Source organism: Atractosteus spatula, chromosome 5 (genome assembly GCF_055471065.1).
Source record: "Atractosteus spatula isolate fAtrSpa1 chromosome 5, fAtrSpa1.hap1, whole genome shotgun sequence".
Taxonomy (NCBI): domain Eukaryota; kingdom Metazoa; phylum Chordata; class Actinopteri; order Semionotiformes; family Lepisosteidae; genus Atractosteus; species Atractosteus spatula.
In genome coordinates, this window is record NC_142710.1 from 11,201,226 (window position 1) to 11,220,162 (window position 18,937).

Consider the following 18,937-nt stretch of genomic DNA (forward strand, 5'->3'; position numbering starts at 1 on the left):
GACAGGAGACAGGAGACAGGAGACAGGAGACACAGACAGGAGACAGGAGACAGGAGACAGGAGACAGGAGACAGGAGGTCACTGTGCCTGGGGGAGGGAATGGTGAAGGGGTGAACAAGGAGTACTGATCCCGCTGCAGAGACAGGAGACACAGACAGGAGACAGGAGACAGGAGACAGGAGACAGGAGACAGGAGACAGGAGACACAGACAGGAGACACAGACAGGAGACACAGACAGGAGACAGGAGACAGGAGGTCACCGTGCCTGGGGGAGGGAATGGTGAAGGGGTGAACAAGGAGTACTGATCCCGCTGCAGAGACAGGAGACACAGACAGGAGACAGGAGACAGGAGGTCACTGTGCCTGGGGGAGGGAATGGTGAAGGGGTGAACAAGGAGTACTGATCCCGCTGCAGAGACAGGAGACACAGACAGGAGACAGGAGACAGGAGACAGGAGGTCACTGTGCCTGGGGGAGGGAATGGTGAAGGGGTGAACAAGGAGTACTGATCCCGCTGCAGAGACAGGAGACACAGACAGGAGACAGGAGACAGGAGACAGGAGGTCACTGTGCCTGGGGGAGGGAATGGTGAAGGGGTGAACAAGGAGTACTGATCCCGCTGCAGAGACAGGAGACACAGACAGGAGACACAGACAGGAGACAGGAGGTCACCGTGCCTGGGGGAGGGAATGGTGAAGGGGTGAACAAGGAGTACTGATCCCGCTGCAGAGACAGGAGACACAGACAGGAGACACAGACAGGAGACAGGAGGTCACTGTGCCTGGGGGAGGGAATGGTGAAGGGGTGAACAAGGAGTACTGATCCTGCTGCAGAGACAGGAGACAGGAGACAGGAGGTCACTGTGCCTGGGGGAGGGAATGGTGAAGGGGTGAACAAGGAGTACTGATCCCGCTGCAGAGACAGGAGACAGGAGACAGGAGACAGGAGACAGGAGACAGGAGGTCACCGTGCCTGGGGGAGGGAATGGTGAAGGGGTGAACAAGGAGTACTGATCCCCGCTGCAGAGACAGGAGACACAGACAGGAGACAGGAGACAGGAGACAGGAGGTCACTGTGCCTGGGGGAGGGAATGGTGAAGGGGTGAACAAGGAGTACTGATCCCGCTGCAGAGACAGGAGACACAGACAGGAGACAGGAGACAGGAGACAGGAGGTCACTGTGCCTGGGGGAGGGAATGGTGAAGGGGTGAACAGGGAGTACTGATCCCGCTGCAGAGACAGGAGACACAGACAGGAGACAGGAGACAGGAGACAGGAGACAGGAGACAGGAGACACAGACAGGAGACACAGACAGGAGACAGGAGACAGGAGGTCACTGTGCCTGGGGGAGGGAATGGTGAAGGGGTGAACAGGGAGTACTGATCCCGCTGCAGAGACAGGAGACACAGACAGGAGACAGGAGACAGGAGACAGGAGGTCACTGTGCCTGGGGGAGGGAATGGTGAAGGGGTGAACAGGGAGTACTGATCCTGCTGCAGAGACAGGAGACAGGAGACAGGAGGTCACTGTGCCTGGGGGAGGGAATGGTGAAGGGGTGAACAAGGAGTACTGATCCCGCTGCAGAGACAGGAGACACAGACAGGAGACAGGAGACAGGAGGTCACTGTGCCTGGGGGAGGGAATGGTGAAGGGGTGAACAAGGAGTACTGATCCCGCTGCAGAGACAGGAGACACAGACAGGAGACAGGAGACAGGAGACAGGAGGTCACTGTGCCTGGGGGAGGGAATGGTGAAGGGGTGAACAAGGAGTACTGATCCCGCTGCAGAGACAGGAGACACAGACAGGAGACAGGAGACAGGAGACAGGAGGTCACTGTGCCTGGGGGAGGGAATGGTGAAGGGGTGAACAAGGAGTACTGATCCCGCTGCAGAGACAGGAGACACAGACAGGAGACAGGAGGTCACTGTGCCTGGGGGAGGGAATGGTGAAGGGGTGAACAAGGAGTACTGATCCCGCTGCAGAGACAGGAGACACAGACAGGAGACAGGAGACAGGAGACAGGAGGTCACTGTGCCTGGGGGAGGGAATGGTGAAGGGGTGAACAAGGAGTACTGATCCCGCTGCAGAGACAGGAGACACAGACAGGAGACACAGACAGGAGACAGGAGGTCACTGTGCCTGGGGGAGGGAATGGTGAAGGGGTGAACAAGGAGTACTGATCCCGCTGCAGAGACAGGAGACACAGACAGGAGACAGGAGACAGGAGGTCACCGTGCCTGGGGGAGGGAATGGTGAAGGGGTGAACAAGGAGTACTGATCCCGCTGCAGAGACAGGAGACACAGACAGGAGACAGGAGACAGGAGACAGGAGGTCACTGTGCCTGGGGGAGGGAATGGTGAAGGGGTGAACAAGGAGTACTGATCCCGCTGCAGAGACAGGAGACACAGACAGGAGACAGGAGACAGGAGACAGGAGGTCACTGTGCCTGGGGGAGGGAATGGTGAAGGGGTGAACAAGGAGTACTGATCCCGCTGCAGAGACAGGAGACACAGACAGGAGACAGGAGACAGGAGACAGGAGACAGGAGACAGGAGGTCACTGTGCCTGGGGGAGGGAATGGTGAAGGGGTGAACAAGGAGTACTGATCCCGCTGCAGAGACAGGAGACACAGACAGGAGACACAGACAGGAGACAGGAGGTCACTGTGCCTGGGGGAGGGAATGGTGAAGGGGTGAACAAGGAGTACTGATCCCGCTGCAGAGACAGGAGACACAGACAGGAGACAGGAGACAGGAGACAGGAGGTCACTGTGCCTGGGGGAGGGAATGGTGAAGGGGTGAACAAGGAGTACTGATCCCGCTGCAGAGACAGGAGACACAGACAGGAGACAGGAGACAGGAGACAGGAGGTCACTGTGCCTGGGGGAGGGAATGGTGAAGGGGTGAACAAGGAGTACTGATCCCGCTGCAGAGACAGGAGACACAGACAGGAGACAGGAGGTCACTGTGCCTGGGGGAGGGAATGGTGAAGGGGTGAACAAGGAGTACTGATCCCGCTGCAGAGACAGGAGACACAGACAGGAGACAGGAGGTCACCGTGCCTGGGGGAGGGAATGGTGAAGGGGTGAACAAGGAGTACTGATCCCGCTGCAGAGACAGGAGACACAGACAGGAGACACAGACAGGAGACAGGAGGTCACCGTGCCTGGGGGAGGGAATGGTGAAGGGGTGAACAGGGAGTACTGATCCTGCTGCAGAGACAGGAGACACAGACAGGAGACAGGAGACAGGAGACAGGAGGTCACTGTGCCTGGGGGAGGGAATGGTGAAGGGGTGAACAAGGAGTACTGATCCCGCTGCAGAGACAGGAGACACAGACAGGAGACAGGAGACACAGACAGGAGACAGGAGACAGGAGACAGGAGACACAGACAGGAGACACAGACAGGAGACAGGAGACAGGAGGTCACTGTGCCTGGGGGAGGGAATGGTGAAGGGGTGAACAAGGAGTACTGATCCCGCTGCAGAGACAGGAGACACAGACAGGAGACAGGAGACAGGAGACAGGAGGTCACCGTGCCTGGGGGAGGGAATGGTGAAGGGGTGAACAAGGAGTACTGATCCCGCTGCAGAGACAGGAGACACAGACAGGAGACAGGAGACAGGAGGTCACCGTGCCTGGGGGAGGGAATGGTGAAGGGGTGAACAAGGAGTACTGATCCCGCTGCAGAGACAGGAGACACAGACAGGAGACAGGAGACAGGAGGTCACCGTGCCTGGGGGAGGGAATGTTGAAGGGGTGAACAAGGAGTACTGATCCCGCTGCAGAGACAGGAGACACAGACAGGAGACAGGAGACAGGAGACAGGAGGTCACTGTGCCTGGGGGAGGGAATGGTGAAGGGGTGAACAGGGAGTACTGATCCCGCTGCAGAGACAGGAGACAGGAGACAGGAGACAGGAGACACAGACAGGAGACAGGAGACAGGAGACAGGAGACAGGAGACAGGAGACAGGAGACAGGAGACAGGAGGTCACTGTGCCTGGGGGAGGGAATGGTGAAGGGGTGAACAAGGAGTACTGATCCCGCTGCAGAGACAGGAGACACAGACAGGAGACAGGAGACAGGAGACAGGAGGTCACTGTGCCTGGGGGAGGGAATGGTGAAGGGGTGAACAAGGAGTACTGATCCCGCTGCAGAGACAGGAGACACAGACAGGAGACAGGAGACAGGAGACAGGAGACAGGAGACACAGACAGGAGACACAGACAGGAGACAGGAGACAGGAGGTCACCGTGCCTGGGGGAGGGAATGGTGAAGGGGTGAACAAGGAGTACTGATCCCGCTGCAGAGACAGGAGACACAGACAGGAGACAGGAGACAGGAGACAGGAGGTCACCGTGCCTGGGGGAGGGAATGGTGAAGGGGTGAACAGGGAGTACTGATCCCGCTGCAGAGACAGGAGACACAGACAGGAGACAGGAGACAGGAGACAGGAGGTCACTGTGCCTGGGGGAGGGAATGGTGAAGGGGTGAACAAGGAGTACTGATCCCGCTGCAGAGACAGGAGACACAGACAGGAGACAGGAGACAGGAGGTCACCGTGCCTGGGGGAGGGAATGTTGAAGGGGTGAACAAGGAGTACTGATCCCGCTGCAGAGACAGGAGACACAGACAGGAGACAGGAGACAGGAGACAGGAGGTCACTGTGCCTGGGGGAGGGAATGGTGAAGGGGTGAACAGGGAGTACTGATCCCGCTGCAGAGACAGGAGACAGGAGACAGGAGACAGGAGACAGGAGACACAGACAGGAGACAGGAGACAGGAGACAGGAGACAGGAGACAGGAGACAGGAGACAGGAGGTCACTGTGCCTGGGGGAGGGAATGGTGAAGGGGTGAACAAGGAGTACTGATCCCGCTGCAGAGACAGGAGACACAGACAGGAGACAGGAGACAGGAGACAGGAGGTCACTGTGCCTGGGGGAGGGAATGGTGAAGGGGTGAACAAGGAGTACTGATCCCGCTGCAGAGACAGGAGACAGGAGACAGGAGACAGGAGACAGGAGACAGGAGGTCACTGTGCCTGGGGGAGGGAATGGTGAAGGGGTGAACATGGAGTACTGATCCCGCTGCAGAGACAGGAGACACAGACAGGAGACAGGAGACAGGAGGTCACTGTGCCTGGGGGAGGGAATGGTGAAGGGGTGAACAAGGAGTACTGATCCCGCTGCAGAGACAGGAGACAGGAGACACAGAAAGTAGACACAGATAGGAGACAGGAGGTCACTGTGCCTGGGGGAGGGAATGGTGAAGGGGTGAACAAGGAGTACTGATCCCGCTGCAGAGACAGGAGACACAGACAGGAGACAGGAGACAGGAGACAGGAGGTCACTGTGCCTGGGGGAGGGAATGGTGAAGGGGTGAACAAGGAGTACTGATCCCGCTGCAGAGACAGGAGACACAGACAGGAGACAGGAGACAGGAGACAGGAGGTCACTGTGCCTGGGGGAGGGAATGGTGAAGGGGTGAACAAGGAGTACTGATCCCGCTGCAGAGACAGGAGACACAGACAGGAGACAGGAGACAGGAGACAGGAGGTCACTGTGCCTGGGGGAGGGAATGGTGAAGGGGTGAACAAGGAGTACTGATCCCGCTGCAGAGACAGGAGACACAGACAGGAGACAGGAGGTCACCGTGCCTGGGGGAGGGAATGGTGAAGGGGTGAACAAGGAGTACTGATCCCGCTGCAGAGACAGGAGACACAGACAGGAGACAGGAGACAGGAGACAGGAGACAGGAGACAGGAGACAGGAGACAGGAGGTCACTGTGCCTGGGGGAGGGAATGGTGAAGGGGTGAACAAGGAGTACTGATCCCGCTGCAGAGACAGGAGACACAGACAGGAGACACAGACAGGAGACAGGAGGTCACTGTGCCTGGGGGAGGGAATGGTGAAGGGGTGAACAAGGAGTACTGATCCCGCTGCAGAGACAGGAGACACAGACAGGAGACAGGAGACAGGAGGTCACTGTGCCTGGGGGAGGGAATGGTGAAGGGGTGAACAAGGAGTACTGATCCCGCTGCAGAGACAGGAGACACAGACAGGAGACAGGAGACAGGAGACAGGAGGTCACTGTGCCTGGGGGAGGGAATGGTGAAGGGGTGAACAAGGAGTACTGATCCCGCTGCAGAGACAGGAGACACAGACAGGAGACAGGAGACAGGAGACAGGAGGTCACTGTGCCTGGGGGAGGGAATGGTGAAGGGGTGAACAAGGAGTACTGATCCCGCTGCAGAGACAGGAGACACAGACAGGAGACACAGACAGGAGACAGGAGGTCACCGTGCCTGGGGGAGGGAATGGTGAAGGGGTGAACAAGGAGTACTGATCCCGCTGCAGAGACAGGAGACACAGACAGGAGACAGGAGACAGGAGACAGGAGACAGGAGACACAGACAGGAGACAGGAGGTCACTGTGCCTGGGGGAGGGAATGGTGAAGGGGTGAACAAGGAGTACTGATCCCGCTGCAGAGACAGGAGACACAGACAGGAGACACAGACAGGAGACAGGAGGTCACCGTGCCTGGGGGAGGGAATGGTGAAGGGGTGAACAAGGAGTACTGATCCCGCTGCAGAGACAGGAGACACAGACAGGAGACAGGAGACACAGACAGGAGACAGGAGACAGGAGGTCACTGTGCCTGGGGGAGGGAATGGTGAAGGGGTGAACAAGGAGTACTGATCCCGCTGCAGAGACAGGAGACACAGACAGGAGACAGGAGACAGGAGACAGGAGGTCACCGTGCCTGGGGGAGGGAATGGTGAAGGGGTGAACAAGGAGTACTGATCCCGCTGCAGAGACAGGAGACACAGACAGGAGACAGGAGACAGGAGACAGGAGGTCACTGTGCCTGGGGGAGGGAATGGTGAAGGGGTGAACAAGGAGTACTGATCCCGCTGCAGAGACAGGAGACACAGACAGGAGACAGGAGACAGGAGACACAGACAGGAGACACAGACAGGAGACAGGAGACAGGAGGTCACCGTGCCTGGGGGAGGGAATGGTGAAGGGGTGAACAAGGAGTACTGATCCCGCTGCAGAGACAGGAGACACAGACAGGAGACAGGAGACAGGAGACAGGAGACAGGAGACAGGAGGTCACTGTGCCTGGGGGAGGGAATGGTGAAGGGGTGAACAAGGAGTACTGATCCCGCTGCAGAGACAGGAGACACAGACAGGAGACAGGAGACAGGAGACAGGAGGTCACTGTGCCTGGGGGAGGGAATGGTGAAGGGGTGAACAGGGAGTACTGATCCCGCTGCAGAGACAGGAGACACAGACAGGAGACAGGAGACAGGAGACAGGAGGTCACTGTGCCTGGGGGAGGGAATGGTGAAGGGGTGAACATGGAGTACTGATCCCGCTGCAGAGACAGGAGACACAGACAGGAGACAGGAGACAGGAGGTCACTGTGCCTGGGGGAGGGAATGGTGAAGGGGTGAACAGGGAGTACTGATCCCGCTGCAGAGACAGGAGACAGGAGACAGGAGGTCACTGTGCCTGGGGGAGGGAATGGTGAAGGGGTGAACAAGGAGTACTGATCCCGCTGCAGAGACAGGAGACACAGACAGGAGACAGGAGACAGGAGACAGGAGGTCACTGTGCCTGGGGGAGGGAATGGTGAAGGGGTGAACAAGGAGTACTGATCCCGCTGCAGAGACAGGAGACACAGACAGGAGACAGGAGACAGGAGACAGGAGACAGGAGACACAGACAGGAGACAGGAGGTCACTGTGCCTGGGGGAGGGAATGGTGAAGGGGTGAACAAGGAGTACTGATCCCGCTGCAGAGACAGGAGACACAGACAGGAGACAGGAGGTCACTGTGCCTGGGGGAGGGAATGGTGAAGGGGTGAACAAGGAGTACTGATCCCGCTGCAGAGACAGGAGACACAGACAGGAGACAGGAGACAGGAGGTCACTGTGCCTGGGGGAGGGAATGGTGAAGGGGTGAACAAGGAGTACTGATCCCGCTGCAGAGACAGGAGACACAGACAGGAGACAGGAGACAGGAGACAGGAGGTCACTGTGCCTGGGGGAGGGAATGGTGAAGGGGTGAACAAGGAGTACTGATCCCGCTGCAGAGACAGGAGACACAGACAGGAGACAGGAGACAGGAGACAGGAGACAGGAGACAGGAGACAAGAGACAGGAGACAGGAGGTCACTGTGCCTGGGGGAGGGAATGGTGAAGGGGTGAACAAGGAGTACTGATCCCGCTGCAGAGACAGGAGACACAGACAGGAGACAGGAGACAGGAGACAGGAGGTCACTGTGCCTGGGGGAGGGAATGGTGAAGGGGTGAACAAGGAGTACTGATCCCGCTGCAGAGACAGGAGACACAGACAGGAGACACAGACAGGAGACAGGAGGTCACTGTGCTTGGGGGAGGGAATGGTGAAGGGGTGAACAAGGAGTACTGATCCCGCTGCAGAGACAGGAGACACAGACAGGAGACAGGAGGTCACTGTGCCTGGGGGAGGGAATGGTGAAGGGGTGAACAGGGAGTACTGATCCCCGCTGCAGAGACAGGAGACACAGACAGGAGACAGGAGGTCACTGTGCCTGGGGGAGGGAATGGTGAAGGGGTGAACAGGGAGTACTGATCCTGCTGCAGAGACAGGAGACAGGAGACAGGAGGTCACTGTGCCTGGGGGAGGGAATGGTGAAGGGGTGAACAGGGAGTACTGATCCCGCTGCAGAGACAGGAGACAGGAGACACAGAAAGTAGACACAGATAGGAGACAGGAGGTCACCGTGCCTGGGGGAGGGAATGGTGAAGGGGTGAAGGGATGAAGGGGTGAACAGGGAGCTGATCCCGCTTCAGAGACAGGAGACACAGACACAGATGGAGACTGGAGAGAGGAGACAGGAGATGGGAGATGGGAGACACAGACACAGATGGAGACTAGAGAGAGGTGAGAGGAGAGATGAGACGGGAGACAGACACAGATGGAGACTGGAGAGAGGTGAGAGGAGACGGGAGACACAGACACAGATGGCGACTGGAGAGAGGTGAGAGGAGACAGGAGACACAGATGGAGACTGGAGAGAGGTGAGAGGAGACGGGAGACACAGACACAGATGGAGACTGGAGAGAGGTGAGAGGAGACAGGAGACACAGATGGAGACTGGAGAGAGGTGAGAGGAGACGGGAGACACAGACACAGATGGAGAGTGGAGAGAGGTGAGAGGAGACGGGAGACACAGACACAGATGGAGACTGGAGAGAGGTGAGAGGAGAGAGGAGACTGGAGACACAGACACAGATGGAGACTGGAGAGAGGTGAGACGAGACAGGAGACGGGAGACACAGACACAGATGGAGACTGGAGAGAGGAGACGGGAGACACAGACAGTGATCTCACCAGTGCGGACAGGCGCCTGCCCCAGGTACTCCTTGCTCAGCAGGGCAGCGTGGACGAGCTCGCCGAGGGGAGGCTCGGGGGACGCTGGGATAGCGCCGGGGCCCGGGGAGGACTGCGGCTGGGGCCTGGAGGTCGTGTGGAGGTCATCACCTTTGACCTGCTGGGCGACCTCTTCAGGGGACAAGGGCAGAGCTGAGAGTGAGAGAGACAGAGACAAGAGGGACAGAACTGAATGAGTCAATATTTCGTTTCATAATTAATGTACACACACTTTACTCACACTGTACACACACTTTACACACGCTGTACTCTCACTGTACACACACTTTACACACGCTTTACTCTCACTGTACACACACTGCACTGACACTGTACACATACTTGACACAGGCTGTATAAAAATTTTACTCAGACTTTAATCACATTGTACACACACTTTACTCTCACAGTACTCACACTTTCTAAACAGTTTAAACACACTATATATACACTTTATACACTCTGTACACAAACACTACGCACAATGGACACACAAGTTACACACACTAAACACACCCTTTATACACACACTGTACAAAAATATTACACAAACATCCCACACACTGGACACACGTTGCACACAATTTATACACACTGTAAAAACATTTTATACACATTGGGCACAAGCATTAAACGCAGTGGACACAAACTTCACATACAATTTACACACACTGTACACAAACATTACACGCACTAAAACATCTGCACAATGCTCTCATGCAGTCTTCATATACACTTCTCACACACTGCTCACACACACTGCTCACACACACTGCTCTCACACACACTGTTCACACACACACACACAGTATTCACACACACACTGCTCACACAGTCTTCACACACACACACTGCTCTCATAGTCTTCACACACACACACACTGCTCTCACACACACTGTTCACACACACACTGCTCTCACAGTCTTCACACACACACACTGCTCTCACACACACACTGCTCTCACACACACTGCTCACACTCACACACTGCTCACACACAGTATTCACACACACTGCTCTCACACACACTGCTCACACACAGTATTCACACACACTGCTCTCACACACAGTATTCAAACACACTGCTCTCACACAGTATTCACACACACTGCTCTCACACACACACACTGCTCTCACACAGTATTCACACACACACTGCACACACACAGTATTCACAAACACACTCTGCTCACACACAGTATTCACACACACTGCTCTCACACACACACTGCTTTCACACACACTGCTAACACACACACACACTATTCACACACACACTGCTCTCTCACACACACACTGCTAACACACACACACAGTATTCACACACACACTGCTCTCTCACACACACACTGCTCTCTCACACACACACACACTGCTCACACACACAGTGCTCAAACTCACACGCTGCTCTCACACACAGTATTCACACACACTGCTCACACACACACTGCTCTCACACACACACACTGCTCTCACACAGTCTTCACACACACACTGCTCACACACACAGTATTCACAAACACACTCTGCTCACACACAGTATTCACACACACTGCTCTCACACACAGTGCTCTCACACACTGCTCACACACACACACACAGCTCACACACACAGTATTCACACACACTGCTCACACACACACTGCTCTCACACACACACACTGCTCTCCCACAGTCTTCACACACACACTGCACACACACAGTATTCAAACACACTCTGCTCACACACAGTATTCACACACACTGCTCTCACACACACACACTGCTCTCACACACAGTGCTCACACACACTGCTCTCACACACACTGCTCTCACACACACACACTGCTCACACACACAGTATTCACACACACACTGCTCTCACGCACAGTGCTCACACACACTGCTCTCTCACACACACACTGCTCTCACACACACACACTGCTCTCACACACACACTGCTCACACACACACAGTATTCACACACACACTGCTCTCACACACAGTGCTCACACACACACTGCTCACACACACACTGCTCACACACTGCTCACACACACTGCTCTCTCACACACACACTGCTCTCACACACACTGCTCACACACACACTGCTCTCACACACACACACTGCTCTCACACAGTATTCACACACACACTGCTCACTCACACACACTGCTCACACACACACTGCTCTCTCACACACTGCTCTCACACACACACACTGCTCTCACACAGTATTCACACACACACTGCTCACTCACACACACTGCTCTCTCACACACACACTGCTCTCTCACACACACACTGCTCTCTCACACAGTGCTCTCACACACAGTGCTCTCACACACACACAGTGCTCACACACACACTGCTCTCACACACACACACACACTGCTCACACACACACACAGTGCTCTCACACACTGCTCTCTCACACACACACTGCTCTCACACACAGTGCTCACACACAGCTCACACACAGTGCTCTCACACACAGTGCTCTCACACACTGCTCTCTCACACACACACTGCTCTCACACACAGTATTCACACACACACACTGCTCTCACACAGTATTCACACACACACTGCTCACTCACACACACTGCTCACACACACTGCTCTTTTACACACACTGCTCACACACACACTGCTCACACACACAGTATTCACACACACAGTATTCACACACACAGTGCTCACACACACAGTGCTCACACACACACAGTATTCACACACAGTGCTCACACACAGTGCTCTCACACACAGTATTCACACACACACTGCTCTCACACAGTATTCACACACACACTGCTCACTCACACACACTGCTCTTTTACACACACTGCTCACACACACACTGCTCTCACACACACACACTGCTCACACACACAGCTCACACACACACTGCTCACACACACAGTATTCACACACACTGCTCTCACACACACTGCTCTCACACACAGTATTCACACACACTGCTCTCACACACAGTATTCACACACACTGGTCTCACACACTGGTCTCACACACTGGTCTCACACACACACACTGCTCTCACACACACACACTGCTCACACACTCACACACACTGCTCTCACACACACTGCTCACACACTGGTCTCACACACTGGTCTCACACACACACACTGCTCTCACACACAGTATTCACACACACTGCTCACACACACTGGTCTCACACACACTGGTCTCACACACATACTGCTCTCACACACAGAATTCACACACACTGCTCTCACACACACACACACTGCTCACACACTGCTCACACACTGCTCACACACTGCACACACACTGCACACACACTGCACACACACACACACACACACACTGCTCTCACACACAGTATTCACACACACTGGTCTCACACACACTGGTCTCACACACACACACTGCTCTCACACACACACACTGCTCACACACTCACACACACTGCTCTCACACACACTGCTCACACACACTGCTCACACACACTGGTCTCACACACTGGTCTCACACACACACACTGCTCTCACACACAGTATTCACACACACTGGTCTCACACACACTGGTCTCACACACACATACTGCTCTCACACACAGAATTCACACACACTGCTCTCACACACACACACACTGCTCACACATTGCTCACACACTGCTAACACACTGCACACACACTGCACACACACTGCTCTCGCACACTGGACGCCTCTCCTGTTCCTCACCTGAGACCCACTGGGTCAGAACCAGCATCAGAGTCACACCAGCAGCTGCAGGACTCATACTGGAGCTGAGCTGAGCCACGATCAAGGAGAATCTGTGAGCAACCTGAACACAGACAGGAGACATCAGGAACCCCAACTACTAGTGTACCCCAGACCTGTCTGTGTGTCTCCCCACACCACTGCTCCCCGTACCTGTCTGTGTCTCCCCACACCTGTCTGTGTGTCTCCCCACACCACTGCTCTCCACACCTGTCTGTGTGTCTCCCCAGACCTGTCTGTGTGTCTCCCCACACCACTGCTCCCCACACCTGTCTGTGTGTCTCCCCACACCACTGCTCCCCACACCTGTCTATGACAGACAGGTGGACAGATAGATGAACAACACAGGCAGGTGGACAGACAGACAGACAGGTGGACAGATAGATGAACACACAGGGTGGAGAGACAGACGTGAACAGATAGACAGGTGGACAGATAGATGAACAGACAGAGAAGTGGACAGATAGATGAAGAGACAGACAGGTGGACAGATAGATAGATGAAGAGACAGACAGGTGGACAGATAGATAGATGAAGAGACAGACAGATGGACAGACATGGTCAGACAGATTGGAGATATCTTGTCTCCCACGTTTGTGACTGCCTCTGGTTCTGAGAGCAGGCCCTGCTGACAATACCTGTCTGTCTCTCTGTGAATGTATCTGTGTGCTGTGTGTCAGTGTGTGTGAGCGTGTGTGTATCTGTGTGCTGTGTGTGTACCTGTGTGTCAGTGTGTGTGTGTGCTGTGTGTGTACCTGTGTGTCTACCTATGTGCTGTGTGTCTGTGTGTGTTTGTCTGTGCATGTCAGTGTGTGTATCTATGTGCTGTGTCTGTGTGTCAGTGTGTGTATCTATGTGCTGTGTCTGTGTGTCAGTGTGTGTGTATCTATGTGCTGTGTATGTGTGTGTCAGTGTGTGTGTATCTATGTGCTGTGTATGTGTGTGTCAGTGTGTGTGTATCTATGTGCTGTGTATGTGTGTGTCAGTGTGTGTATCTATGTGCTGTGTCTGTGTCAATGTATGTATCTATGTGGTGTGTGTGTGTCAGTGTGTGTGTATCTATGTGCTGTGTATGTGTGTGTCCATGTGTGTATCTATGTGCTGTGTCTGTGTGTCAGTGTGTGTGTATCTATGTGCTGTGTCTGTGTGTCAGTGTGTGTATCTATGTGCTGTGTGTGTGTCAGTGTATTTATGAGCTGTGTGTGTGTCAGTGTATCTATGTGCTGTGTCTGTGTGTCAGTGTATCTATGTGCTGTGTCTGTGTGTCAGTGTGTGTATCTATGTGCTGTGTGTGTGTATCTATGTGCTGTGTCTGAGTGTCAGTGTATGTATCTATGTGCTGTGTCTGTGTGTCAGTGTGTGTGTATCTATGTGCTGTGTCTGTGTGTCAGTGTGTGTATCTATGTGCTGTGTCTGTGTGTCAGTGTGTGTATCTATGTGCTGTGTCTGTGTGTCAGTGTGTGTATCTATGTGCTGTGTGTGTGTCAATGTGTGTATCTATGTGCTGTGTGTGTGTGTGTGTGTCAATGTGTGTATCTATGTAGTGTGTGTGTCAGTGTGTGTATCTATGTGGTGTGTGTGTCAGTGTGTCAGTGTATCTATGTGCTGTGTGTGTGTCAGTGTGTGTATCTATGTGCTGTGTCTGTGTGTCAGTGTGTGTGTATCTATGTGCTGTGTGTGTGTGTCAGTGTTTGTATCTGTGTGCTGTGTGTGTGTCAGTGTGTGTATCTGTGTGCTGTGTGTGTGTCAGTGTGTGTATCTGTGTGTCAGTGTGTCAGTGTGGTATCTGTGTGCTGTGTGTGTATCTATGTGCTGTGTGTGTCAGTGTATCTGTGTGTCAGTGTGGTATCTGTGTGTACCAGTGTGTCAGTGTGTCAGTGTGTGTATCTGTGTGCTGTGTGTGTGTCAGTGTGGTATCTGTGTGTACCAGTGTATCTGTGTGTCAGTGTGTGTGTGTCAGTGTGGTATCTGTGTGTACCAGTGTATCTGTGTGTCAGTGTGGTATCTGTGTGGTATCTGTGTGTACCAGTGTATCTGTGTGTCAGTGTGGTATCTGTGTGTACCAGTGTATCTGTGTGTCAGTGTGGTATCTGTGTGTCAGTGTGGTATCTGTGTGTACCAGTGTGTCAGTGTGGTATCTGTGTGTACCAGTGTATCTGTGTGTCAGTGTGGTATCTGTGTGTACCAGTATATCTGTGTCTCAGTGTGTGTGTCAGTGTGTGTGTATCTATGTGCTGTGTGTGTCAGTGTGTGTGTCAGTGTGGTATCTGTGTGTACCAGTGTATCTGTGTGTCAGTGTGTGTGTCAGTGTGGTATCTGTGTGTACAAGTGTGTCAGTGTGGTATCTGTGTGTACCAGTGTATCTGTGTGTCAGTGTGTGTATCTGTGTGCTGTGTGTGTACCAGTGTGTCAGTGTGGTATCTGTGTGTACCAGTGTGTCAGTGTGTGTGTCAGTGTGGTATCTGTGTGTACCAGTGTATCTGTGTCAGTGTGTGTGTATCTATGTGCTGTGTGTGTCAGTGTGGTATCTGTGTGTACCAGTGTATCTGTGTGTCAGTGTGTGTGTGTCAGTGTGGTATCTGTGTGTACCAGTGTATCTGTGTCTCAGTGTGTGTGTGTCAGTGTGTGTGTATCTATGTGCTGTGTGTACCAGTGTATCTGTGTGTCAGTGTGGTATCAGTGTGTGTATCTGTGTGTACCAGTGTGCCAGTGTGTGTGTCAGTGTGGTATCTGTGTGTACCAGTGTGCCAGTGTGTGTGTCAGTGTGGTATCTGTGTGTACCAGTGTATCTGTGTGTCAGTGTGTGTGTATCTATGTGCTGTGTGTGTCAGTGTGTGTGTGTCAGTGTGGTATCTGTGTGTACCAGTGTATCTGTGTGTACCAGTGTGTCAGTGTGTGTGTCAGGGTGGTATCTGTGTGTCAGTGTGTGTATCTGTGTGTACCAGTGTGCCAGTGTGTGTGTCAGTGTGGTATCTGTGTGTACCAGTGTATCTGTGTGTCAGTGTGTGTGTATCTATGTGCTGTGTGTGTCAGTGTGTGTGTGTCAGTGTGGTATCTGTGTGTACCAGTGTATCTGTGTGTACCAGTGTGTCAGTGTGTGTGTCAGGGTGGTATCTGTGTGTCAGTGTGTGTATCTGTGTGTACCAGTGTATCTGTGTGTCAGTGTGTGTGTATCTATGTGCTGTGTGTGTCAGTGTGTGTGTGTCAGTGTGGTATCTGTGTGTACCAGTGTATCTGTGTGTACCAGTGTGTCAGTGTGGTATCTGTGTGTCAGTGTGTGTATCTGTGTGTACCAGTGTGCCAGTGTGTGTGTCAGTGTGGTATCTGTGTGTACCAGTGTATCTGTGTGTCAGTGTGTGTGTATCTATGTGCTGTGTGTGTCAGTGTGTGTGTGTCAGTGTGGTATCTGTGTGTACCAGTGTATCTGTGTGTACCAGTGTGTCAGTGTGTGTGTCAGGGTGGTATCTGTGTGTCAGTGTGTGTATCTGTGTGTACCAGTGTGTCAGTGTGTGTGTCAGTGTGTGTATCTGTGTGTACCAGTGTATCTGTGTGTACCAGTGTGTCAGTGTGTGTATCTGTGTGTCAGTGTGTGTATCTGTGTGTACCAGTGTGTCAGTGTGTGTCAGGGTGGTATCTGTGTGTCAGTGTGGTATCTGTGTGTACCAGTGTATCTGTGTGTCAGTGTGTGTGTATCTATGTGCTGTGTGTGTCAGTGTGTGTGTGTCAGTGTGTGTATCTGTGTGTACCAGTGTGTCAGTGTGTGTCAGGGTGGTATCTGTGTGTCAGTGTGTGTATCTGTGTGTACCAGTGTGTCAGTGTGTGTCAGGGTGGTATCTGTGTGTCAGTGTGTGTATCTGTGTGTACCAGTGTGTCAGTGTGGTATCTGTGTGTCAGTGTGTGTGTCAGTGTGGTATCTGTGTGTCAGTGTGTGTATCTGTGTGTACCAGTGTGTCAGTGTGTGTATCTGTGTATCTGTGTGTGTGTCAGTGTGGTATCTGTGTGTCAGTGTGTGCATCTGTGTGTACCAGTGTGTCAGTGTGGTATCTGTGTGTCAGTGTGTGTATCTGTGTGTACCAGTGTGTCAGTGTGGTATCTGTGTGTCAGTGTGTGTATCTGTGTGTACCAGTGTGTCAGGGTGGTATCTGTGTGTCAGTGTGTGTATCTGTGTGTCAGTGTGTGTATCTGTGTGTACCAGTGTGTCAGTGTGTGTATCTGTGTGTCAGTGTGTGTATCTGTGTGTACCAGTGTGTCAGTGTGTGTCAGGGTGGTATCTGTGTGTCAGTGTGTGTATCTGTGTGTACCAGTGTGTCAGTGTGTGTATCTGTGTGTACCAGTGTGTCAGTGTGGTATCTGTGTGTCAGTGTGTGTATCTGTGTGTACCAGTGTGTCAGTGTGGTATCTGTGTGTCAGTGTGTGTATCTGTGTGTACCAGTGTGTCAGGGTGGTATCTGTGTGTCAGTGTGTGTATCTGTGTGTACCAGTGTGTCAGGGTGGTATCTGTGTGTCAGTGTGTGTATCTGTGTGTACCAGTGTGTCAGTGTGTGTGTCAGTGTGGTATCTGTGTGTCAGTGTGTGTATCTGTGTGTACCAGTGTGTCAGTGTGGTATCTGTGTGTCAGTGTGTGTATCTGTGTGTACCAGTGTGTCAGGGTGGTATCTGTGTGTCAGTGTGTGTATCTGTGTGTACCAGTGTGTCAGGGTGGTATCTGTGTGTCAGTGTGTGTATCTGTGTGTACCAGTGTGTCAGTGTGTGTGTCAGTGTGGTATCTGTGTGTCAGTGTGTGTATCTGTGTGTACCAGTGTGTCAGTGTGGTATCTGTGTGTCAGTGTGTGTATCTGTGTGTACCAGTGTGTCAGTGTGGTATCTGTGTGTCAGTGTGTGTATCTGTGTGTACCAGTGTGTCAGGGTGGTATCTGTGTGTCAGTGTGTGTATCTGTGTGTACCAGTGTGTCAGTGTGTGTGTCAGGGTGGTATCTGTGTGTCAGTGTGTGTATCTGTGTGTACCAGTGGGTCTCTATTTCTCCTCTCGGCTCTCTGCTGTTCTATCACGGGAATCTCTGATCCCACAGCAGCAGAATTCATTCTCACTGTTGAAATGGTGGTGTTTTCTAAAGGAGGAGGAGGAGGGTGAGGATGAGGATGAGGAGGGTGACTCACCTGCGCTCCGCTACTCTTCCTCCGGACACGCCGCTCAGACACGCATCCGCCTCGTCCACCCGTGGAAAAAAACAGCCCTCTCTCCCCCTCTCTCTCCTCCCGGCCCTGCGTGTTTTTCTTCCGCGCGGTTCTCTGCGACTCTCCCACGGCAGGCGGTCGCGCTCGGCAGCCGGACCCGAGGCCCTGGGGCGATGGATGCGGCCGGTGCTGGTTCGGGTACCGGTGCCGGTCCGAGCTCTGGTCGTCACCGCCGGCAGGGCTGAGTCTCACTCGCTTGTGCGGCGGCGCTGCGCGGCTCTGTGGCGCCGCGCCCCCTGGTGCCGGAGGGCCGGTACTGCAGCCGGGAGGGGGTGGGGGGGCCGAGCTGTGGGTCGGCTCGACACAGACGCGCGTGGTTAACTGAGATTTCGTACGTGTGACACGGCGGGGATGAGAGAATGTATATCCCTGTCCGTGACCCTGTGTGTCTCCTGGTCTGCTAGTCTGTCCGTGACCCTGTGTGTCTCCTGGTCTGCTAGTCTGTCCATGACCCTGTGTGTCTCCTGGTCTGTTTGTCTGTCCGTGACCCTGTGTGTCTCCTGGTCTGCTAGTCTGTCCGTGAC

General features: G+C 53.7%; 1 protein-coding gene across 2 annotated transcripts in view; it reads right to left on the reverse strand.

Annotated features, from left to right (window-relative positions):
• The window catches only part of sez6l2 (seizure related 6 homolog (mouse)-like 2), a 55,054-nt gene extending 36,427 nt beyond the window's left edge, over positions 1-18,627 (reverse strand). For both annotated transcript variants that reach the window (XM_088915918.1, XM_088915917.1), the window contains exons 1-3: positions 18,336-18,627; positions 13,140-13,242; positions 9,392-9,583 (exon numbers count right to left, since the gene is read on the reverse strand). In XM_088915918.1, coding sequence (XP_088772044.1) covers positions 9,392-9,583; positions 13,140-13,197 — 250 coding nt within the window. In that variant the 5' untranslated portion in view covers positions 13,198-13,242; positions 18,336-18,627. The remainder of the gene's footprint in view (positions 1-9,391; positions 9,584-13,139; positions 13,243-18,335) is intronic.
• Positions 18,628-18,937: the final 310 nt, after the last annotated feature.